At 39.7% G+C, this 25,192-nt stretch overlaps 1 protein-coding gene across 3 annotated transcripts in view; it reads left to right on the top strand.

Moving 5' to 3' along the window:
• adamts3 (ADAM metallopeptidase with thrombospondin type 1 motif, 3) overlaps nt 1-25,192 on the top strand; it is a 136,271-nt gene that overhangs the window by 98,867 nt on the left and 12,212 nt on the right. For 2 of the 3 annotated variants that reach the window (XM_029439790.1, XM_029439792.1), the window contains 6 exons: nt 1,095-1,218; nt 6,062-6,145; nt 6,634-6,714; nt 14,291-14,454; nt 18,406-18,562; nt 19,880-20,012. In XM_029439790.1, the coding sequence (XP_029295650.1) occupies nt 1,095-1,218; nt 6,062-6,145; nt 6,634-6,714; nt 14,291-14,454; nt 18,406-18,562; nt 19,880-20,012 (743 nt within the window). The remainder of the gene's footprint in view (nt 1-1,094; nt 1,219-6,061; nt 6,146-6,633; nt 6,715-14,290; nt 14,455-18,405; nt 18,563-19,879; nt 20,013-25,192) is intronic. The other variant, XM_029439791.1, reaches the window with a different exon arrangement.

Genomic DNA, 25,192 nt, shown 5'->3' with positions numbered 1-25,192 from the left:
ATATATATATATATATATATATATACTAATATTATATTATTTTGAAATATTAAAAGTTGCATTCGTAAACCGTACACATTAGCGGCCGCTGGCTGTTTGACAGCTTTGACTCAGTGTGATGTGCAGATGATGGTAACCTGCACAATCAGTATCAGGTTCAACATCGAACGTGCTGCGATTAGATCCACGGTTCTGAAACCTGAGATTTCACCCTGACAGCAGAAATAGATTAAAGCAGAATGTCAAAGTACACATAAGTACATGAGAAAGTACATGTCGTTCCTGTTGCTGCTTTTCCACAGTGTGTTCAAAGGTTAACGCAGTTTAGATGAAATATGTCAAAGCTGCAAGAAAGCCAAAAAAGCCATAAAAACATTACAAGGAAATGATAACGATTGTGTTGGTGGGCATTTCTAACTATGTGTAATACCAAGGTTGGAGAAGATGAGATGCATTTTGTAGGAGGAGTGAAACATTTCAAACGGTTGCTGTTCAGCTCACGAGAGTCAACAGATAAAAACACAGTTGGAAGAAGTACTCCGATCTTTAGTAAAATTAGCAATACAACAATGTAAGAATACAAGTCATGCACTACAAATGTTGTTTAAGTAAAGGTACAAAAGTATTTGAATCAAAATATACTTAAAGTACAAAAAGTAAAAGTATTCATTATGCAGAATGGCCCGTTAATGTACATTATATCATTGTATTGTAATTATTGATGCATCTGTGTCACTTTAATGTTACAGCTAATTGAAAAGTTGGATCTAATTTCAATTATTTATATATATTATATCTTAATGTTTAATAATGCATCATAATTGATTTGTTGATTATATGTTGTATTAATAATATGACTCTGCAAAGTAGCTAAAGCTACGAGATAAATGTAGTGAAGTATAAAGTGCAACATTTCCCTTAGAAATGTGGTTAATTAGAAGTATAAAGTGCCATAATATAGAAATACTCAAGTAAAGTACAGAACCTCAAAATTGTACTTAAGTGCAGTACCTCGTGAAGCCTTCTGACAGCTCGGTTTCCCTTTAAAACCATGTTTCTCAGCTCATCTGTCTAAACGTGTTTTCGGTCTCCAGAAAGTCGGCTGTGACAGAGAGATTGGCTCCATCAAAGTGGAGGACAAATGTGGCGTTTGTGGTGGGGACAACTCCCACTGTCGCACCGTTAAAGGAACCTTCACCCGGACACCAAAGAAACCTGGTAAGAAGACATGAAACCAGTACGATCACAATGTCCGACAGAAAACACAAAGGATATGTTTGTTTTACATTAACGATTTCTCCACATTTCTTCCCTGCATGTTTTCTCAACTCCACATAATGAATGTTTCTTATCCATGATACACTATGAGTGAATGATTAACCTTAATTAGACATATTCATACTGCACAGTTGTTATTGTGTCATACATGAATCATTGCTTTAGTAATTAAAAGCCCAATATGAAGATAATACACCAGATGGGGGCGGAGCTTTGACGCCATGCAGCGTAGTCCATTAGTTACATGAAGTTGTTTGGCTCATGCTTTTGTTCACAGACGCGTATCAGAACACATACTACTTATATCTCTCCATAACTGATAACCCATTGATTTACACTCAAGGATAAGGCTGGTGCTGTTCTATAACACCAGGTTATGGTCTATATTTGTAGTGATGCTTAGCTCCAGCCTTATCCTGAAACACTGATTCTTACAGAGACTTTTCAGTCAGTTTAACCCGCGGGTAGGTTAACTGTGAGTGTGAGGTACCTGTGCTGTAGGATGAAGCATGAGGGTTGTTTCTTTGGTACACTGTGCACTCTCATTTGGGATGATGGTTACAGACAAAGGCAACAAAAAGGCACTTTTTTAACTTCTCATATATCAATTCCTTCCTTTAACTTCAAGAGAACTCACTCTTGCTCCTCAGCATGTCGCGCACACTCCAGATAAAACCTGAGTGTCGTTAATATTTCTCTAAAAGATTTTGATTTGAAGGAAATGGTTTGTGGACTGCAGTTTTTCGATCTCCATCACATTGAGAAGAAGTGCTTATTTAATTTTACTTCTTTTAGCATCTGAAATCCAACCCCACTAACGAAGTCTGATTTCTGAAACAGGAATATAACTGTGACTCACAGTCCTCAAGGCTGAAGTGAACCAAAAATAGTCCTCTTCCTGCATAGTAATAATTTAGATTCCATTAGAAAGTGCTCTTAATGTAAAAAGGAGTGTTGACTGGCCTGTCGTAGCGTCGGGAAACATTTCCAGATTCTGTGTCCTTCGCAGGAGATGGATGCAACAAACACCTGTGTACCATTGAGATCAATAGAAAACTCAGATGAACAGATACCGGGGAGCACTTTCATTGTTGTTGACTGTTTACTGTTGCTAAAGTAAAGCCATGAAAAACATCTTCTGAGAAGAAGCAGGAAGCCAGCATGTGGTGTCTTGCCACAGTGCCGTTGTCTCCTTGAAGGGGCTTTTAAACTATAGCTGTGTTCCCATTTCCATCCCGTGTACTCATTCTAATCTGTGTTTGAGTTGAGCTTAACCTTGCAAAATGTAGTTTCAAAAAACAAACAAAGTGTGGTTACTAGATTTCTTTCAGGGTTTTCATTTTGATTATGTTGTATTGTCAATTACAAAAAGAAGTAAACTCAAACAAGACTCTCATTCTACGTCCATGCGACTCTTGTGCTCTGTGAAGCTGAACAGTGGTGCTTTGAGCTAAATGCTAACATCTGCACGTTCACAGTGGCAACGCTAAAATAATGATGTTTGACGGGTATCATTTTCGAGTTAGCATGCTAACATTTGCTAATTAGCAAAAAACACAAAGTATAGCCGAGGCTGAGGCCATCAGATTTGCAAGGGTTTTTATTATAAACACAAAGTGTTGGACAAATTCAAATGTTGACCTGATGATGGCGCTACATGAAAAGAGAAGGGATAAGCAAAGTTAAAGGAGAAGTCAGAGGATCACTAAAGTCATCAGGATTCATCCTCTTGGGATCATGAATGTCTGTTCAAAGGTTTATGGCAATTCATCCAATAGTCCGTTTGAACCAAAATGATGGACCAATTGCCGCTAGCATGGCTGAAAAGTCCGTTTGAATACTTACATTTACCTCATTTCTGAGTGTGATGTAGTGTCCTACAATGCAATGCACTGTGCAAAACAGCATACCATGACTATTAAAGTGCATAATGCTGTATATGTGGTACGTACATAGTATAGAATTGGGACACAGCTTATGAAAATATGTTTATTGTTATTATCAGACGCCTCTCAAGACTAAAGACAGATGACTTTTTCATTACATTGTTTGCTGTTTGTACACAGAACAACACAAGAGCACAACATAGCAGTGTTTAATGTTTGTATGGAAGATGTGTATGTTATGTTACACTGAGTGTTTGAAGCTAAACAGTTTTAAAAACTCAGTCTGGTCTTAAAATCCCAACCTGACTGTAACGGACATTCAGAGAAGGAACATTTGTACAAACTGTGGTGTAATTGTGCAGTGGCCACAAATGTTATAGTATTAAAGTGCGTTGATGAAAATCCCTACTGAGATCATAGACGTGAGAAGAGAAATAGTGTCCACCACCACAGATCTATGTCAGTTCTATTTCCTGATGTGCACAATTTGCATTCACAGCTAATAAGAGAGTCAGTGGAGTGTGCAGAGTGACAGTGTGTGACAGTTGTCACAGCCCTCACTCCCAACAGTCAGCTTTGTTTGGATTAAGACCCTTATTAATTAGCAAAGAAATAATTAAGCCCGTCTTTTATTCATTAAATGTATTAGTTTATCTGTCTTTAAAGGTTCAATGTGTAATTCCGAGTCACCTGCTCCAAATAGGGCGCAGTATTTCACCTTTACAGCTGGGTCCATACGATCTAAATCATCAAATCCAGCAGTTATTAAAAAGCCAACTACAGTACGTTAACCTGTTTATATTTCAGGTGTAGTAGTAGATTGTCGTATTTGTTGTTTTCTAAGTCAGTGTATTATAGTGTATTCTTTATACTGTGTGTTGTATTCTACTGCTATATTTCTCTCTTCTAGTGTTGATATATTTCTTCACTCCTGTGTCAGTTCATTAGAGCAGACTGCTGAAACTCAGAGTCGGTCTAAATATCACTGCTGTCTTATAATCTTCACGTGGGACTTACATATCTGTGTGTTTACTGTGGCACTGGGGGCTGTACGCTCCATGTCACGTTCCTTTTTGATAGTTTGTGTATTTGCTCGGGTCCAGGCGGCAGAGACGAGGAAACGACTCATGATTTTGTTTCATCCTCCGCTCGAACATATTAATGCTTCCCGGGAGGAACTAGTCAGTTAGCTGATTTCATGAGATATCTCTGCAACACAACACACAGACGTCTTTAACGTCAAAACTGTTACCTCTTCACATTCTGTTGATAATGTTAGTTCATTGTTTTGATATTATACATTTCAACTCTGGCATATTATACACATCAAACCTTTAATCAAATGTGTAAGTTCAGAGACAGAACTTTTTCATTAGAGGCTGCTTCCCTCAGGTTATCTCCGCTCTGCAGCCACACAGGGTGCACGCACACGCACACACACACACACCACACACACACACACACACACACACACACACACACACACACACACACACACACACACACACACACACAGATGTGTTGCTTACTGTGCAGTGTTAAACTGAATGAGTGTGAGTAAGTGCCAGCATGAAGAAAATAACGTAACAAACGTCCCATGCATTTACTTTTGCAATGGTTTCATGATGCCTTCTGAAAATCTGTGTCTGATACCAGCCTCATATGTCATGACTGACTTGTCATTAAATTGTTGTCCAAGCGTCGTGATGTCATAAAGTCAACGTCAAATTAAAATTGACGTCCATGACGGCTTCATTAAACCGTTTCAGGATTGTTGAAACTGTGATTTTTTCTTTTTTTTCTTTTTTTTCTTAACATCTCTGTCTCTTTTAACCACTCACATTTTTTAACAGGGAAACAGTTAAGCAAGAGAGCCCAAAAAGAAACCCCTTTGTTGGAAAACACAATATGCAAGTATCCAGTGTCACTGAATCCCTCACAACTACCTTTTTCCTATAGTATACTCTGTGCAGCTTGTAGTGCAGATGGATGCCTAACACTGTAGTGACTTAGAGACATGAGTGATAAAGCTGCTGTTTCTTCTGTTTCTTGTTACTAATCAAGTGTCTATTTAGGTCTGACTGGACTGTCGGAACCGTCACAGGTTCATTATCCAGTCAAGTGTCTAAAACTCTGTATAAGAACTTGTTTTTGATATGTTCTGTCGTTTAATGTAAATTGCTTCAACAGCCTAACAAACTAACTTTTACAGCCTTTGTGCAGACAACAAAGTCACATTAAACCAAGAGGCAGACCTTTGGAGGCAATCTGGGATGTTGTTGGCATATTTAGAATCTGATTGATTGAACCTTCAACTGGCATGCTGATGCTCAGTTCAATCACACACACACACACACACACACCCAACTGGGTCTTCTTTGATAAATCTAGCTTAGTGTGCAGTATTTCCAATCAGTCTACAAAAGAAATCTGATTCAATTGTTATTTCTATCGAGCCTCTTTTACAGAATGTTCTCTCAGCGACATCTTTTGACATTTTCCAAAAGGTACATTGCAATTAGTTGTCTCCAATATACTGCACACTGAGCACCGCCCCTGCTCTGCCACCTGTTATGACCGTGTGTGAACCCTGTGACATTCATAATCCCCTCGGCGTCAGCACCGCGTCAGCACCGTGTCAGCGGGCCCCGAGTGTCGGGCCTGCCTGTTAATCCAGGAGCGAGTAATTACAGCGCCACAGTTCAGTTCTGGTGATTGGCAAGTGTCACCCTGCCAGAAAATATAGTTTGCCTCCTCATCAGATGTAAATTCCTCTGCTCCCTGCTATGCTAATTAAATGTGCCTCCACCGTAGGTGAAGTTGTTGCAGAGAAACGGTGGATTGGAGAGGAGAGGAAACACTGCGAGTCTCACTAACTGATTCATTTCATTTTGAAGGGAAGACCAGAGGAGCCTTCTCTTTGCCCAAGGGAGCCCGAAATGTGTTTTTAAATGAAACGGAAGACTCTAGAAATGTCCTCGGTGAGTCACGGTAGGTTTGTGAGCGGTGGACATCCCTGACAGAAGGTCACTTTGCTGCCCTGTAGTCTGAAAAACCCTGTTCCTCACGCCTTATTGAAACACGGCCGAAGGCATTCACATCCTGTCTGCACATAATGAAGTTCAATTGAGAGACCTCCAAGTTATGTAACAGTAACACAAGGATATGTCGGTATTTCTAAGTGTCCATTGAAGACACAAACGATGGATGTGAATGAACGCCTGTTTCAATAATAGTTTTACCTGCAGGCTTTTACAGTGAGGAGGAAAGTCGACTCTTTACCATTTTCCTTTTCAAACATCTTTGTAGAGCAAAGAGAACCAAACTTCTGAAACATACGTGATGTCCACCGCTGCAAACAAACAGATTATTTCTGTATCTGCTTAACTTACCTGTCTGTGTCTTTATCTTTCCTAACCCTCCCTCATCTGCTTCTGCTGCTGCTGCTGCTGCTACAAACTTGGCAAAGGTTACCTTAAGATGTTTCTCATTCCTCCTGGAGCTAGACATGTGATCATCCAAGAACATGAGGCCTCCCCTCAAATTCTTGGTAAGTTTGACTTCCTAACATGAACACATGTATGAAATGAGAGGGGAAATGTCACCGTCCTCCTCATGTTTCCAGGCAGACTAATGTAATATAATAGATTTGAGGCTTTGCATGATTTATGTCTTGTCATCTCTCAGGCGGAGAGATTTAGTCTTCTTATTACTCATTTATTATTTATCAATCTGTTAAAGAGAGATTAGTGGATTCTCTCTCTGCTGCAAGAATGTGGGACTACGTGGAGGTGAATTCATCGTCAAGTTTATTCAGAAGGAATCAGCTTTATTCATGACCAGGATAATAGAAACATGGCATGAATGATCAGAATGAAATATCTTCATATTTATTATAAACTGGAACCACTGCAGCATTGTGCCGAGGAACCATGATCTATGTGTACTGTAGAGAAAAACAACAGCTGTGCAAACACCCAATTTTGACATATGTTGATATTTATTTGACAAAAGCCTCTAGTGGCTACAGAAGTTATACTGTAGTAACTGTTGTACTTTTAGAGCAAAGGAGGAAGAAGAACATTGTGGTATTACAGAGCCACAATGTCCTGTGGGAGGTCGGGGGGAATAGATGTGTCAACAAAACTCTTTACGCCTTGCAAGACGAGGCTCAGGTGACTGACAGAGACAGCTGAAAGAGGTTTAGTTGTTCAGTTAGCGTGACATCTTGTAGTGTAAAAGAAGGCAAACAGTGAAGAAGCAGAAAACAGAACTGTCCTTGAAAAAATAGTGACGCTTGTTCATCAACCCGCCAAGTTTCTTTATTCTTTCATATTTATGACTTTTGTGAGTTGAACAAAATAAGAAATGTCAAATGAAAAAGGACCCCTATAATAAAAGTTCCTGTATTGCAGTTGTTTTGTTCAGAATGTAACAGTTAAACTTAGATAGTTTCCCATTTTCAAATCCTCCTGAAATGTTTTAATTGTACAATTTTTAAAAATGAAATCTCAAACAACATGTTCAAGCCGACAGATAACATTGTTAACAGCTCGTACAGCCAATAAGGCTCAGCAGCCAGTGAATAGGCTAGCATATTAGCTCGCTAGCGGTAGTGCTAGCTTGGCTATCCCTGTTTCATGCTGCAACAGTGCAGCTTAACCACTTTGTTATTTATTTTTATCTTAATAAAGTACTTATTAGCACATAAATCATCTTGTTTCCCTAACCCTAATTAAGTAGTTGTTGTACGTAAACATAACTAAAAACTCGACCAAAGCCGTGTCAGATTATTTCTGGAGGACAATTACAGACAATGTATTTTGCAGACTGTACACACAGACTGTACACACACAGACTGTACACATACTGTACACACACACTGTACACATACTGTACACACACACTGTACACACAGACTGTACACATACTGTACACACACAGACTGTACACATACTGTACACACACACTGTACACATACTGTACACACACACTGTACACACAGACTGTACACATACTGTACACACACAGACTGTACACACAGACTGTACACATACTGTACACACACAGACTGTACACACAGACTGTACACACACAGACTGTACACACAGACTGTACACATACTGTACACACACAGACTGTACACACAGACTGTACACATACTGTACACACACAGACTGTACACACAGACTGTACACACACAGACTGTACACACACAGACTGTACACACACTGTACACACAGACTGTACACACAGACTGTACACAGACTGTACACACACTGTACACAGACTGTACAACACACATGTACACACACAGACTGTACACACAGACTGTACACAGACTGTACACAGACTGTACACAGAGACTGTACACAGACTGTACACAGACTGTACACAGACTGTACACACAGACTGTACACAGACTGTACACACACTGTACACAGACTGTACACACACATTGTACACACACAGACTGTACAACACAGAACTGTACCACAGACTGTACACACACTGTACACAGACTGTACACACACTGTACACAGACTGTACACACACATTGTACACACACAGACTGTACACACAGACTGTACACAGACTGTACACAGACTGTACACACACACTGTACACAGACTGTACACACACTGTATACAGACTGTACACACACATTGTACACACACAGACTGTACACACACACTGTACACACACTGTACACACACACTGTACACGCACATTGTACACACACACAGACTGTACACACACACACTGTACACACACATTGTACACACACACACACTGTACACACACACTGTACACACAGTTTCAGCATGTGGAGACATGCAAAGCTTGACAGGAATACTGCCTAGTTACAGTTACTTAAGGCCCCGTCACACATATCCGTATGACAGAAACGTATGCCAGCGCATACGAAATATCGGCAATAGGTTGATATAAATTAACGGTAAGTTGTGATCGTTTGAAGGACGCAGACGTTTCGCCGAACATGCCAGACATACGGCCCTGTCACACAGCTCCGTATGGCAGAAACATGCCGCCGTATATGAAAAGTAGCTCAAAATGTATCAGAGTCCAAATACGTCCAACTTTTCCACATGCGGTGTTGTAACTGATGCTATACATAATGAATACATAACAAATTATTATACGTATGTCAAACCTTGATAGCGTATCACTTACTTATGTAAAACGTATCAGAGCGTCTGGACAACGGAGCTGGAAAAGTGCCATCTGGTTCACGTCATGCTGATGCTGGAGAACAGAATGTACTCTTGTCGCAGCCTCTCAGCATCCTCCATGCTCTCTGATGATGGGCTGATGTATTCATCAAGACGTGCTGTGAAGAAGTGAGGATGAACTACTCACAGGGACCCTATATACTATATTCAAACCCCAATAAGATCCCAAAACTGTACTGTAGAAACACGTTTAATAAGTTACTCCGTCGTCAGGCATCATCTTAACATAGGGTAGGAATAGGTTATCCACTCTTTATCAATACATTGGCTGTAGGGTTCACCGTCAGCCGACGTAGCCTATATCTAACGTTCCTCTAACGTAGTCACGTAGGTATTTACGTACTATATTTAAGTAGGTAAATATTCACGTACGTATTCCGTATTCACATATGTCTAACGTAACGTAACGTCTGCATATCTTATGAAGCACACGTCGGGTACAGTCCGGTCATTTTGAACATGCTCATGCTTATTTATACCCCACATATCACACAATTGCCTCCAGGGACTTCAGGGAAAGTGAATGTCAGTAAAAAATAGTCACTCCCTGTCACTTTTTGTTTTACATGCATGGGAGTGATATTAAGGAAGTATGACTCCCTGGAGCCATCAAGATCATCTTTTTTATTTCCTGCTCTGGGATTATTATTCAGATATAAAAGCTGGTGGAGGAGCCGGTGTTCACCACATTCGTCTAATCCACCACCAAGGTATAGTGACAGTCACCTTCCATTTTCAGTGTGATGCGTCTCAAAGCCTTAGCAAAGGTCTTGACACCCGCAGATAAGCATTATAGTCATTGCCCCTAATTATCCTCCCCGTGTCAGTGAGTTTCTTGAAGTGATTTGACAGGCAGCATTGTCTTATCTCCAATCAGACTCAATCACAGGCATTCTGGAGAATACTGATTGCTATTTCTATATAATGATGAGGAGAATGATTAAAACAGAATATAAATAAGATTTAATCAGAATGTTTTTTTTAGTAATGGCAGCGCACGGCTCTTCTGCCAACATCACGTGCTCTCTCTGTCGCTTCAACAGACACAACCACTGAGCTTTATGCAAATAAATGCGCAATGACGTTGCCAATGTGCAAAAGAGCATATGACGTCATCTGGTGACTCTTAGCGACTTTTGTAGCGAGTACTAGCTAGTTTAATTGAAAATGATTTGGAAACACTGCACAGGACACAATGCATTGCGTCTGGATGCCGCTGATACCGTGTGAGATTTTAAACCAGGCTCAACGCTGTTAATATGTTACTTTATTAAGTTTTAATGTGTTTTTATGCAAGAAAGTAAGATTCCCAATATGTGGTCAGTTCATCCTGTTTGTAAATTTGCTGCATCGTTTTCAGAGATGTGATGGAGCCGCTGGCACGGTGCATTGAAACGGCGGCCTGGCCATCAGTCATGTGATACGTCTCGCTTGATATTACCTCATTGTGAAAAGTCTGCTGGTAAAATCATACTTAATGACTCATTTAGTCGACAGTATGCAGTACATAAATGGAAGTCAGTACATTAGTCTGCGACACAGTCTTTCCAACACAGCCCTGGAATTTGTTGCCCAATATCAACATGACCTACCTTTGCGACAGTGTTAGGGCCCACAGATAGTGAACCTCTCGCCTGAATTACATAACCAAAACTAGCTCTACCTCTAATCCTAATTGTACAGACACTTCCTGGAGCCTGCTGTAATGGCCTGTGATGGAGCATTCACCTCTCCATTAGAAAAGAGATTAGACATTAGAAATAGCCTCCAACATCACAAAGCATGTAAGAGGTGGTTGTGTTATGAACAGAAGGAGCTTAAGCTGGACACAGCTTTCTGTGTCCTGTTGGTTGTGGTAATAAGAACATAGTTTCCTATTAGAAGATCTGGATGAGGGGCTGATGGTAGGAAATGGTAATCCGGTGGCAGCAGGAAGCAAATGGAGATAATGGAGAACAAGGGGGAAGCTTGGCAGGAGGCAGGGCTCGATTGGAGTCTAGGAGGTTGCCTGCAGGTAGGAAGGGAGACGAGCAAGAAGAAAGGCATGCAAGGGATGATTCTGGGACAGAAGACAGATGGGTCAGTCACAGGAAACACGGAGATAATGAATCACAGGAGATATAAACAAAGGCTACCTTCAGACTGCAGATTTTGTTACCCACATGTGATATGTTATGACTAAGATTTGTTTTTTATACAACAGTGTGAACAGCACAAATAAAATGAAATCAGATCATTTCAATTCTGATGTTGGCGAGCCGTCGTCATCCGAAAAACGACTGTATACTCGCAGTGAACCCTGAGTGGGCCCCTTTCCCGAAGCACAGAGCGGGCACATTTTGAGAATACTTATCATTTCAAACGCACAACAACATTTCACAGACCACTTTAGAACACTTGCCTGATTCCTCCTCATTAATCACCTGGCAGAGTGCAGGATTTCATTATTAAAGTAATGGTAAAAAGCAGCCCACACAACTTCAGCAACTGTGAAGATGGATAGAACAAGCTTTTCCTTAAAGGTTAAATTGTTTTTTGTTTTTCTTTAAATCTGTTTATGAGTCCCAGCAACAAATATTACATCAATTGTGAATACACGTTGATCTGAGCACTGCACAATCTGCAGGCGAGAATACGCATGTAAATGTTTTGGAGCATCGACAAGCAAAATCCTACACCACCTTCTTTAAGAGGTCCAGAGTGCGAGCACGTTTATGTTTAATACTCAGGACGTCCAGCTGCGACGGTCTGTCCTGTGTCGTGGTACTTGCAAGATATGAAGCTGAAGCTGCAGGGCGCACTCTGGGCTCTCCCTCACTAACTTAGTCTCTGACGTATATAAAAAAGAAAAATACGGATCAGCAAAGATATATATATTTTTTTATATTTGTTTATTTTTCCGCTACTAATGTCTCTGAAAATACAGACATTTTAATAATGTGCACAAAATGTAATTGTAATTTTTTTTTATGAATCAAAACATCAAAAGAAAAATATTCTCATTACAATAGGCCTAATTGCTGACAGGCAGGGAAGGGGCCCGTTCGGACTGCGGGGCCCCTCGGGGGTCTACCTTATGGGCATGATTCGTGAAGTCCAATGTTTTGTTGACTCGTACATCCTGCTCCGGCCACGTCTCAACATGGACGGCTCGATAACAACATGACCTTACTTCCTCCTTTGCTCCAGTCATAATTACTACGGACCCTTTATTCCCTTTGTTCCCCCAGATTGGGAACCTCTCGACTAAACTACCAGTAAACAGTATAAAGTAGTTGAAACGAGCTCCACTTCACCCAGTATTCCTGTAAAGTATAACAAGTATAGTACACACACCTTCTGGAGCCAGCCTGTGATGGAGCATCAAGAGAATCGTCTGTGAGACCTGGTTGGCTTTATTTTGACAAACCGTGGATCTGTGGAGGAAAAGACAAAATTCTCCATTGCAGAAGAAAGAGTACGAAAATACACAATTAAATGGGTTTTATAAAGAGTTCATCTACAGGGTACATCCCATTCTCCATTAAATATGCCGTCAATTTCAGCATGAGAATTATTCCTCTGCAGGATCCATCTTTCCTGTCACTGTCATTATCTGTGATGACATGTGCTGATGGATCACTTTGAAGATCTTTCTGACTTGCTTACATTTCATGGACTAGCTGCTACATCGTTTCCTGCTGTCAATTCTGCATTTATGTCAAAGTGTCAATATTTTAAAAAGGTAGCACAGGTTTTAAAGAAAAACAGTAAGTTTCTGGTGCTTTTATTAATTAATGGCATCACCTGTTCAAATCCTATTTTCTGCTGCTCCAGGCTTGGAGCACAACACAACTTGTGTCACTGATGGTATAACATACTGCTCATTATTATCTTGATGCAGATGTAAAACAGTTTATGCGCCTAATGATTTATAGACAAAGACCTTCTGTGCTACTATAACTTTGTACGAACTAATGGCAATCAGTGCTAAAGGAGCTTTTATGGATATGAGCAACACTTGAGTACATTTGTGGGCAGTGAATGTTTTGCCAAACTGTCAAATAACATTAATCTTACTGGCATTTATACTACAAAAGAACAAGTGAGGCAAATCCAAGACAGGCCTGATATCAAAGCATGTCAACATTATCAAGAAACCTGAAAAGAAAATCAAAATAGAAACATCTGGCGTTGAATTTAGAGACAGAATCCACAACAAACTCATTTAAATATCTGAACAAATAATGCTTTATTTTAAAAGAATTAAGATCAAATAAAGAAAGCAAAATTAATTTTTAAAGTCTTTATTTTTCTTTAAATTTCTCATCACGCTGTATACAATATAAGATCATTTTCTATGAGTAATGTCAACAAACCCCCAAACAAGAACTTAATATTATTGTATTTAAACTGCCGGAAATGTGAATTATTTTTCTCTCAGGCAAGGAACAGAATTCAACATGGAAACAATAAATAAATGCAAAAATGATCGAAATAATTTGAATAAGCTTCAATTAGTTTGTTTCAATTAGTTTCAATTTCAGTCCTGTTTCCTGTTACAGAGTATTCCATGTAGACAAAGCTGAGTCATTAACATCACTCGACATGATGCCAGTGTAAGCCTGGAGCACCAGAGGGAATGATCTGCAGCGTTTTAGCATCTTTTAATTGCAATTCATTTGCATTTAAATGCATCAGATGTATTTAAAGCAGATGACAAATATGCCCATTTTCATTTCAGCCTCTCATGTCAGAGAAGTTCTATTATAATCCAATTTTAGAAGCTTGTTTTGTATAATTTATAGCATGAAACTTTGTAATGGACATAATCATTCCAGGCGAGTGCCAGGTTTCTTTGAAAGTGGCTTATAACCAAATGACTGATTACAGCAATCAAGAACCAGGCAACGGGGCATTACATTCTCAACGGAAAAGGAGAGGAGGTCAAGTCCAGAAGTTTCATTGACTTGGGAGTGGAGTGGCACTACATCATTGAGGACGACGTGGAGACGCTGCACACTGACGGACCTCTGCACGACCCCGTAGTGGTTCTGGTAATAATGCTTATTACCTATTGTACGTTTAATCACAGCTGATAGGGTTCAAAGCATGCCTCTCCAGGGTGCATATTCACAAACGGTCTGAGGATATGCTTAGAGAGATCCTAACTTAAATCTTTACTTAGGAGTGATTTAGGAACATCCTCAGAGCGAGAAAGGGACAGAAACTTCTACCCTAACACTTATCACACTTTCTTTTAAAAAGCTGTATTTGGTTGATCAAAAGAGAAAAAGGCACTGTTGCTGATAATGGGCATAGAATGGACAGTGAGATCGATCCCTCTATTAATACATGGTGTAATAATGGAAACGGTTTTATGTAATGAATATGAATTAATTGTAACCATACTTTAAAAGTAGCCAATTTCAAATGTTCTGAAGACACAGGCCAGATCAGTCGCCTCACAGGTGTTATAGGTATTCGCTTATGTTTGTTTAACATGCTGGTGAATGTATGCCAAAAATCATCGTCATTCTAAGAATGTTCTTAGAATTTCATCACCAGGAGTCTTTGTAGTAGGAAGCTTTAGAAATACAGGCCCAGGTCTGCCATTGATAGAAAAGACTTTACCTTGTGATCTCAGAACAATATTGTTGCCCAGACTAGACATGACATGTTTATTGGTGCCAGACAGGAAGGAGAAATTATACGGATCTCTCAATTGAAATGATTAAATTAGAGGACATTTATGAACATCCTGAGCTCCAAAAGCACCAACGAGAGGTGATGTGTATGCAGGACACATCTGTAATACCAGGATATATATATATATATATCTATATATATATATATATATATATATATAGATATATATATAGGAGGAAGCTTTGATGAGTATGAACCATGAAAATTGCCAACAACAATTTCCCGTAGCTCAAGGTGACACCATTATATGCCTTTCTTTTAGTCCGACCAACAGTCGTGAGCTCAAAGATACCAAATATTGCTGTGATATAAAATACAAACACTGGGTAATTGTCACATCTGATAGCTTGAACCTCAAATTGAATTAAAAGCTTTAATTGATCAAAATACTTTCTGATGACTGACAAATGTCAGCTCTGATTAATCTCGCACCGCGTCACACGGCCAACATAGTTTTATGCATTCAGAGGTGTTGCTCCACTGTTTCAAGGTTGAGCAGGATTAAAATATCATGAAATCTGCATATTTGGAGCTGTACGTCACTTTTGGTTCAGCATAATGAAGAGAGAGAAAATGCATAAACTAGTGATGCAGCGTGTGAGAGAACAGAAAACCTTCCTCCTTCCTCTCTTCTATAACAGACATGTCAAGTCTAAATGTCTGAATGATAAAAAGCCCTTTAACTGACAGATGAGGTCAGGAATGTTCCTTATTCAACGTCTGAAAAGGGCTCTATTGTGCTTCAGTCACCCTTACAGGAATGAAGACTTGCTAGTAACAAGGAGCTAATGCTATGAAGGGCTATTAAACCAGTTCTAATAAGCACTTTCTCCTCCTGCATCCAAATCGTCCACTTGAATAAGTTCCCCAGGCCAAGATCAGAATTCATTAGTGAATTTACCCCTCTGCTCCTAATGGTGTAGAATAAGAACTAATCTGTTTTTCTTCTATCTTTAAATCATTTTGACTCTTAATTGGAAACTTCAAAGGTTTCAATCGTTTTCTTTCAGTAGTGCTCCAGAAGTAATTACATGATATGTAGCTTATACAAGCCTATACAAGAAGATCTTTGATAGGATTAGTCATTTGTTTCTGTTTAGAAGTTGGAGTGCCATTATTTATTAATGTCTTCAGTACATTTTTATTTTTATTAAAGGTTTATTGAACCAACGCACACAATAATCTCCCCTTTTGTTTCCTCCTCATTACACATTATTGATTTTCTAAATTGCCATTCATGAACTCTCCATATAATTACAAATAATAACAGACCGTTTGTTCTAACCACACGGAGGAGAGCGGCGTATCTGATGGAAGGTAATTAACAGTTTTCCCATGAACAATATTTTTCTGATGAGCGATCTAATGAAAGCAGAGCAGGAAAGTAGTGAAATGGAGGGTCAATCATTCAGATAATTATTCAAATTGAATTTGTCAGCTAGTGGAGGATATAAATAAATTGTTACCATACAAAGCTGATCACTTTTGAAAATGAGAACAAATGTTATATTCATGAGGCATGCATTCATAATGCTTCCTTCATAAAGGATGTAACTCAACATTGGTATTTCGTGAGTTATCTCAACTGTTGGATTTAATGTCCCATTACACACAACCATTTCACATGCTGCTTTCATTTCACTGATAATAATGAGCCGTTAAATGATGGCTCATTATTATTAGTCATGAAATCGTATCTTTTGTGTTTTTTCAGTAAATTTTGCAGGAAAAAGTCAAAACCTTATACGATAGATAATATTATATCAGTATATCAACAGAGACGCACAGACTTTGAACAACAACCCAGATTAGCTTTCCTGCTAAAGCCTCCTTCTTATCTAATATATCTGTGTCGGGGGTTTTCAAGCTGCTATCATCTATCATATCAATATGCATCTAAAAGTACTTCTAATCATATCATTTGAAAAACTTGTTATGAAGGCTGTGGAACTGAAGTGGAGGATCGGGACGCTGGAATAAACTCACTCTTGTCAAATAAAAGTTAAATATTGAAGTTCCTTCATTCAGAACAACGAAGAGGGAGTTCCTTGTAAAAACAATTGGGATTGATGATTGGCCGTTGGGTTCCCACATTCATAACTCGTTGACATTTCAGTTGTTAATAATTTTAAAAGAAAACATAAAAGGTGCAATGTGCGAGGCAGCATTTCACCTCCACCGGGTAAACACAATCTAAATTTACAGTCATCAGGTATAACTATTTTTTAACAGCAGTGCAAGAATACGCACCGATCTACCAAACTGCTACAAACGGCCTTTAGTTACGCCAGTGACTGTGTGTTTACTGTGGCACTTCCCGAGGGCCGTACGGTCCGTGTACATTTAGAATTTGAGTTGATTGTCTTGAGTCCGGTGTGGCAGAGACGAGGGATGAAAAGTTCTGGCCATATCAATAAAATAGCAAATCCCTTGAACAATTCTTTGGGCTGTGAAGATGGATGACTAAATGTGATATCAACTGAGCCGATCAGCATCAGGGTATTTCCAGCGCTGGCTTTGATCTCACTTCATGGCCAGAGCTCACAGAGTATACCATGAATTATTTGATTATATTATACTTCATCAAAAGTAGTGCATGAGACTGTTTTGGCTTTGCTAGCTGCAGGGCTCTTTGGGACAATACTGGTCAGTTTGATCCAGACTGAAATATCCCAGGAACTATAACGTTGGGCTGCCATAACATTTTCGTACAAACCTTCATGGCCCCCAGAGGATGAATCCTACAGACTTTTGTGATCTACTGACTAAAAGCGTTCAAGCAATTCAAACGTTTTACTTATCCAGTGAAATAAGTCGGTATTCCGTCTATATTGACAGTTGAGTGATTGAAGTAAGTTTGAGGGAAGTTCTCCGTCTCTTTACTCCTGCAGGGTATTCTATATTGCAAAAAGTTTCCATTAGGACTTGAACTCCCTGGTGGTGCATTCTGCAGCAACCCTTTAAAATGCACCGGATCCAGAGAAAAACTAAGAAACATCAGATTAGAGAGAAAACATTTCCGTAGTGAATGCCCTCGTGGCTTCAGTCTAATCATGTGCACGAACTCTCATATTGTCGGATAATTCTCTGTCTTCAACCAATTACCCTACCCTTTGTAATGAGTGCAGCTGAGACTTGAGTCAAAGTTTATGGAAACTGCTTCTGCAATTGTTCTCCTGTTTCTTGAAATTCAATACAATGCATTCATTTGCACAGATTTGCACTTTGAGTGTTTTAATTCAAATACGCTGCCGGATGATGCTATAACTGTGATGTTGTTTTCTTCTCGTTGTTTGCAGATTATACCCAAAGATAATGAAACCCGGTCTACTTTAATGTACAAGTACATCATTCATGAAGATTCGGTGCCCGTCAACAACAACAATGTGATCCAGGAGGAGACGTACGAGTGGGCTCTCAAGAGCTGGTCTCCGTGTTCCAAGCCTTGTGCTGGAGGTAATGCAACAATGGAAAGAAAGGGAAAGAGTGGAGAGAAATAAATTTGGTTCTACTTCGACGAATATGATTATTTGAATATTGTACTCGCTGCTCTTGTTGTAAGTAGCCAGCCTATAATTATGTAGATCCAGACGTTTAGTAAATATTATTTTCAGTTCATATATTTACATAACATCTGTACCAGCATTTCTTTTGATAACCAAAACATAATTGCTGTGTTTGTTTTATCCCATTAACATGCTAAAATAATTCTCACATTTGATAAGATGCTAGCATAATAAGCACCAGTGTTTGTTTTAGGTACTGGTTAGATGATGAAGTACAAGCCAGTAATACAGTCCTGATTGTGAGCATTTATCAGATGCTTAAAAACAGTCATTTGAGAAAGGATCATCTTCAGGCAGGTTATATTGGTGACAATTATTTCATCTTTCATCAATAAGATCATCCGGTAAACAGTAGAAACACAGTGTTCACGTTGCAAAGTTATCCATCAGAAAAGTGAACTTGGCATGTATTTGATTAGTCAGAGTAGCAACTTGAGGGATGACTGTGCGCAGTGTTGGGATAAGTTAAGCCAGGTTCAACTTCTTTGCCAGATTGGCCGTCTGCGCAGGAACCCCCACTGGGACAATGCAGCAGTCGTTTTTGGAATAAATGAGGGGAGCTGTTGTATACCTGCACACATGCTAAGGGCGGCATTGTGTACATATTTCTGGCTATTTTTAAACAGGCATACAGGCAAATCCTTCCTCTCTTAGGTGTCAGCATAAACACCTAAGGGTGGAGGTGTGTAGTTCACTCCTCTCCTTTCCTCCGCTATGTCTCTGACTGTAGGTGTGTGTATTTGTGGGAGGGAATGTGAACGCGCCAGGCAAGAACAAAACAAAAAACTTTCAGGGGGCGCGAGGTTCTGTTGGGGGAATATATATATATTTCTACCGGCACTACACTTTCAACCTTTTGGGCACCCCTGGTATAGACGAACAAATACAATACTAGTTCCTCCAATACTGTAAGTCTGAATTCTAATGGGAAGCCTCCAAAGTTTGGAAAGGTTGTTGTCACAGAAGCACAACACTCGTCCTGCGGTTCCCCTCAGGTTTACAGAGCTGTCAGCACCGTTGCTGTTGTTTGCACTGAGCCGCTGGAGGCGACCCCTCGATCATAGATCTGCTCTGAACTCCGTGTAGAGAACCTTTAAATCAGAAACTGTGTGAAGAATGAACAACACTGATTGATTTTTATTTCATTGTTTCTTCAGATGTTGAGTCTTTATTCCTGGATAAAGCAAAGATTTTGCTTCCTTCACAGGGTTTCAGTACACCAAGTATGGATGTCGAAAGAAAGGAGACACCAAGATGGTCCATCGGGGCTACTGCGACGCCAGCAAGAAGCCAAAACCAATCCGCAGAATGTGTAACCTTCAGGACTGCACACAGCCTCAGTGAGTACAGACTCCCCAACTTCCCTCACAGGAAAAGATACTGGGCCGTGATTAGATTCAAACTGGGACTTAGCTGCAGTCTATTAAGATAAAAATGCTCAAGTAGTTTCTCTCAGCATGAGTTGAATTTGAATAAGCGTCCTTTTCACTGTAGTGTGTAGTGTGGGAATGGATCTCTCCTGTTTTATCAAGATGAACTGTGTGTCACTGTGTGATTTCACGTTTATTCTTGTGGTTTATCCAAGCACTTTATGTTTTGGCTCATGATTTGTATTTCCTGTCCTGGATCTCTTTGCTCTTTACAGATCTATCAGTATAGCTGAGTGTGTCCTCTATCATTGCATATCTCATTATATTGCAATCTTGATGTGCATTGTCATACGATACATTTTCTGAAAAATCATTTGAGAAACTGGGAATGGGAACAATAACCAGGTGAGGTGTGTTTTTTGGGTTATCCAGCAAATGAAATACAAAGACAAAATACTAACTCATATTGATGCAATATCATACAAAGAGGACATAAAGTAGTCCTGCTCACTGGTTTCAACATTGTCCACAATGACGTTATAAACTCAGAGATATAAATAGGATGGGTACCACAAGATAAACCGTAATCTGTGAGGTTGGCAAATTCGTATTGTCTCAAGGTAAACGTCTTCATACTGCCAGGCCGTCCTCACCGGGGAAAAACCACTGTATAGGTTTTTTGTATTAGCATCTTATTACAAGTCATATTTACGTTTGTTGTTAATCTCCGCCCTCTAGTCAGCGTAGTTATTATGACAGGAGCATGGAGGACGTCTGGTGAGGTATCATAAAGACCGACAGAGTCCACGTAAGGATGGGAGGGAGGAGTGGTGTGAAACAAACACTTTCTCCCAGTTCGTGTCTCATGTGAAACCAAGTCACAAACTACACTACATCATATTAGACGTTATACTTCACCTACGTAACCACGTCCTGTTCTTATTTTAACCCTAACCCTGATCCTTTTCTTATCCTAACCAAGTAGTTCCGTTTCACAATGTTGAATAGTGGTTTTGGGAGTCACTGGTCATCCCGTGCTGTGAGGCTACGAGGACGTGTTATTTTTTACTTTTTTCACCGAGTCTTCAAAAACATATCATCATTTGCCGAATAGTTGTCGGCATCGTCTATTGGACATAAACTGTCCGAAATCTTAAACGTATTGTGCAATTTTAACCAAATGTAGATGATAGACGAATATGTCAACTCCAAACTCAAGTCTCAACTAAGTTTTGCAATTTTGCACAATTCATGCTTTAGATGACTTTAATTGAAAGATTCAGGTTAAATTCTTCTTACTCCAGGGATTAGTATTGCATTTCCATAAAGATTATGGGAGAGATTAGGTAGAAAGATTAGAGTTAAAGCAGCCGTTATCCGCACTGTTACACTCTGTTCACGCATACGTCCTCAAAGTAGCAGGCTCTCTGGTGTTCGGCGGGTAATTCAATTAAATCATATCAAATAGCCGCTGACAGCCATGATGTTTTTTTCCCGCATTAGTTTGAATTGTTTCTACAGAGTTGAGTTGGAGCTAAGTACTTAGCTGCTAAACGCTGTGCTTCCCCAGAGGGAATTAGAGAAAATATGATTGGTTGTCTCAGACTTGCAGCTCCTGTGTATCAAAGCACATTTGCATTGAAGTTAAACCTTTCTCAACTTCTCCATAGTCATGAATCCTGTTCAGGGCACCAGGGTGTTATATGGAGGTTACATCGTCAATGAATGGCAGACTGTCACTCCTGTAGTGTTTAAGTCAAGCCCAATTCCCATAATGCAATTTAACAGCGTCGTTCATTAGCCCTTCTTTGCTTATATCTGTTAAATCATGTCCCTCTCGAGCCGTTCTCACATATGAACTGACAATATCTGGAAAATCCGGTCACAACATTGTCCGGAGTTTCACACACGTTGCACACAACAGGAGATTGTGCGTGTCAGAAGCGTTCTCGCTTACTTGAAATACTCCGTTCGGTTTAGGCGTAGGAGGCACTACACCTGAGACCAACCTGAGATACTTTGAGTGTTAATAACATGTTTCATTGCCAGTTCTGTGTAACAAATTTACATTTTAAGATTAGCTAATAAAGGTTTTATCGAACTAATCAGAACGACAAAGTTCTAATTGGGTACAAGAAGTGTGGAAGTAATTTAATCTTTAAATGAATTGTAACCATTATTTGAATTAAAAACCAAAATAGGATGATAATACAAATACATGTAAACTGCATCAAGGATTACTATAGAAATATTAGGAAAACTAAGTCATGTTAAGTCGGTGTTCAGTAGTTCAGATATATCCAGCAGCTATTCGGCCGCACTGCATGTCAGCAGCAGCATTAATCTGAAGTTCAATGTGTCCTAATGTTTGCTTGAGCACTTCTTTTAGTTCCAAGACGATCCAAACCCTCAGAGACCGAGCCAAATCCAATTCATCTCTAGCCACAGGGATGATTTTACACTGTGCAGCCTTAAATCTGCTGCACCAAGAGCACGAACAGGTCTACTTTTTATCAATACACACCTTGAGTGGGACTTGTTAGGAGAGCAATGAGTTGTGTCACGAGAGATCCATCACAGCAGAAATGTTATAAAAACTTTAAAAGCGATGACAGCTGGAGACGAGCTAACGGGAGTGAAAAGCAGCCTCTCTGGATGAAAACACACTAAAGCTGTGTGTAGCACTTACGCTTAGATCAATGGCAGGCAGGGGTGTGAGAAAATAAAAAAACAAAATCTGAGGAGTCCAAATGCAGGGCTGTGACAGAAAAGGCCTGCAGGTGAAAGGAATGGATGCATAAGCTGATTAGTGGTGAAGGCTGTGAAACCCCAAGAGACTTTAAAAAGCTGCAGCCAAAATCATTCACCCAGATCTCAAAGCTGCATGAGGCAGCGATTTCGGGTTATCTGCTGACTTCCAATACTCTGAGATGATGCAACGTAACACGATGAAGACCTCACATAGTAAGCTAATGCTTACGCCAGCTGTTCTGTCAAGCATTGAACCAAAGGAAAGAGAGAGGTGGGAGATCTAAAGCTCCCTCTGCTGTTATGTTGTTTTTGTTATTTCTGGGATTGACTTCTCTCTTGATGGACTCCATTTGAACGTGTTTCAACCTTCTTTTTTAGGCAGAGACTGTAGGACACATTTGATAAAAAAACTAATGACATTCCACTCAAAATGTTAGCATGCTAACACTCTAAACTAAGATCCTGGACATTACATATGCTAAACATCAGCACATTCAGATGACATTTAGCCCACAGCCTTAAAGATCCGCTGGCAGGGCTGTAGACTCTTAAGGCCAACACACATCGACGGCGTATGACACGCGTCAGCATACTAATAATAATAAGTCAGGCCCCCGGTGACGATTTAAAGTTTGTGTTCTAGTTTTAAAGATTTTGCAAACAGAAATGAAATGATCATGTTTCCATATGTTTATAGTGGATTTTTCACAGCTTGTTATGTTCTCCGGAAACATTAGGACGTGGCGTAATGTTTCACTTTGTAAAAGCAAGTTTTTAAACGTCCCAAACTGTGACTGGGACATACAGTATACCGCACGATTGTCAACCACTATTTGCACCTTTCAGCAGATCTGACCCAGATGCACGTTGAACATTTCCTATAATTGAAACAAGATGTAGAGGAACAGAAGTATGATGAATGCTCTTTGACGGCGTTCTAGGTTTTAAGTATGTTTTATCTTCATCAATCTGACAAATTGCTCTTTCCTGTTCAGAAACTGCAAACAGGCAGTGAGGTAGAATGAAAGCTGGATATACTCCGACACACTGCAAATGTGTAACCCCTGTGGGTAAAACAGTTTTAATTACTGTACAATACATTAAAAGCTTGTCATAGTAATTAAAATGAACAAAAAACTGGAGTACAAACATGTATAGTCCTCTGTGTACTTCAAAGGATTTTCTGAAAACCTACTCGTGGCTCACTAAGTGTGTGAGCAAGCAGCGCTGGAAACAAAAAGCTGACATGTTTGTCAGTCTCAACGAGGAGTTCTGTAACTTTTCTAAAATACACACGGTGCACACACAGTAGACGCAAAATCATATCACAGCCGTACAAATCCAGAAGTAAGTTTCATTCATCGTTTGGGCCGTCATTAGTTGGTAATATTGCACTCTCCATGTTATTAATTAAATCAGGAAACACGGCAATATTGCTAAAAAAAACAAGACAGGCCTACGGTCAGACAGGTGCTGAACAAATTAATATTATTCAGAAGAGAAAGCAAAAGTATGACAGATAAACAGTCCATTATAAACCTCAGACACGGTTTGCAGACTGACTTAGTTCAATGTTGACATTCAGAGCGCTCAGGATGTATGTCTAGCCAACATTTCACCGCAGCATGCTAATTCTCTATAAATAATTTCTATCCAAAGACAATAAAAAGGTGTTTTCAAAGCAATTCGCACCTGCTCCTGAATTCCGTACTCGACACTTTGCTTCCCTGCGAAGAAGCCTGAAATGCATCACTTTCTAGTGAGCCCGCTGTTTTTCCCGCCTTTCAGAAGCCCGAGGTGATTCACCGTCTCAACAGCCTTAATGTGATTGCAGGTCCATAAATGTGAAGGATTTTATCTCCTATTTACCCCAATTTTTCTCACAAGCCTGTTGAAAAAGCTTTTCGAGACCATGAAGGTAGATCGCAAGAAAAGTGAAGGAAAATTAAAAACAGCAACATGTAGTAAGATGGAGCCCAAGAGTACTTATGAGTACATACAGGTGTATCGTGTATATATCTTCAATTAGACTTTGAAGTGCTGAACAGAAACCTTTGTTTAATTGTAAGTCTAACCATGTTTTTTGTGTTTATTCTGCTGTTGGTAAATATTTATATTTTAAACGGTCCGCTTGATAATCAATAAAGCAGCATGTGGAGATCAAGGTTGCTGAATGCATTGGGTATGCCCCAGTCTGTGGAGGAACTACATAAGTATTAGAGAATTGCACTGAAGGATGGAGGTTTGAGGTTTGTTGGAAAAGATTAACTTGCAGTGCGACAGCTTTACAGATTTAGACCTCGATCAATCTGGCTGTCATTACACAGCAACACAGTGAGATTACTGGGGTAGTGATATAAATCTGGGTTTAACCCCAAAGGTTTCTGTCTCACAGAGAA

This window comes from Cottoperca gobio, chromosome 9, assembly GCF_900634415.1.
Source record: "Cottoperca gobio chromosome 9, fCotGob3.1, whole genome shotgun sequence".
NCBI lineage: Eukaryota > Metazoa > Chordata > Actinopteri > Perciformes > Bovichtidae > Cottoperca > Cottoperca gobio.
Note: the sequence above shows the minus strand (reverse complement) of the source record. Positions and strands in the feature narration are given on the sequence as shown.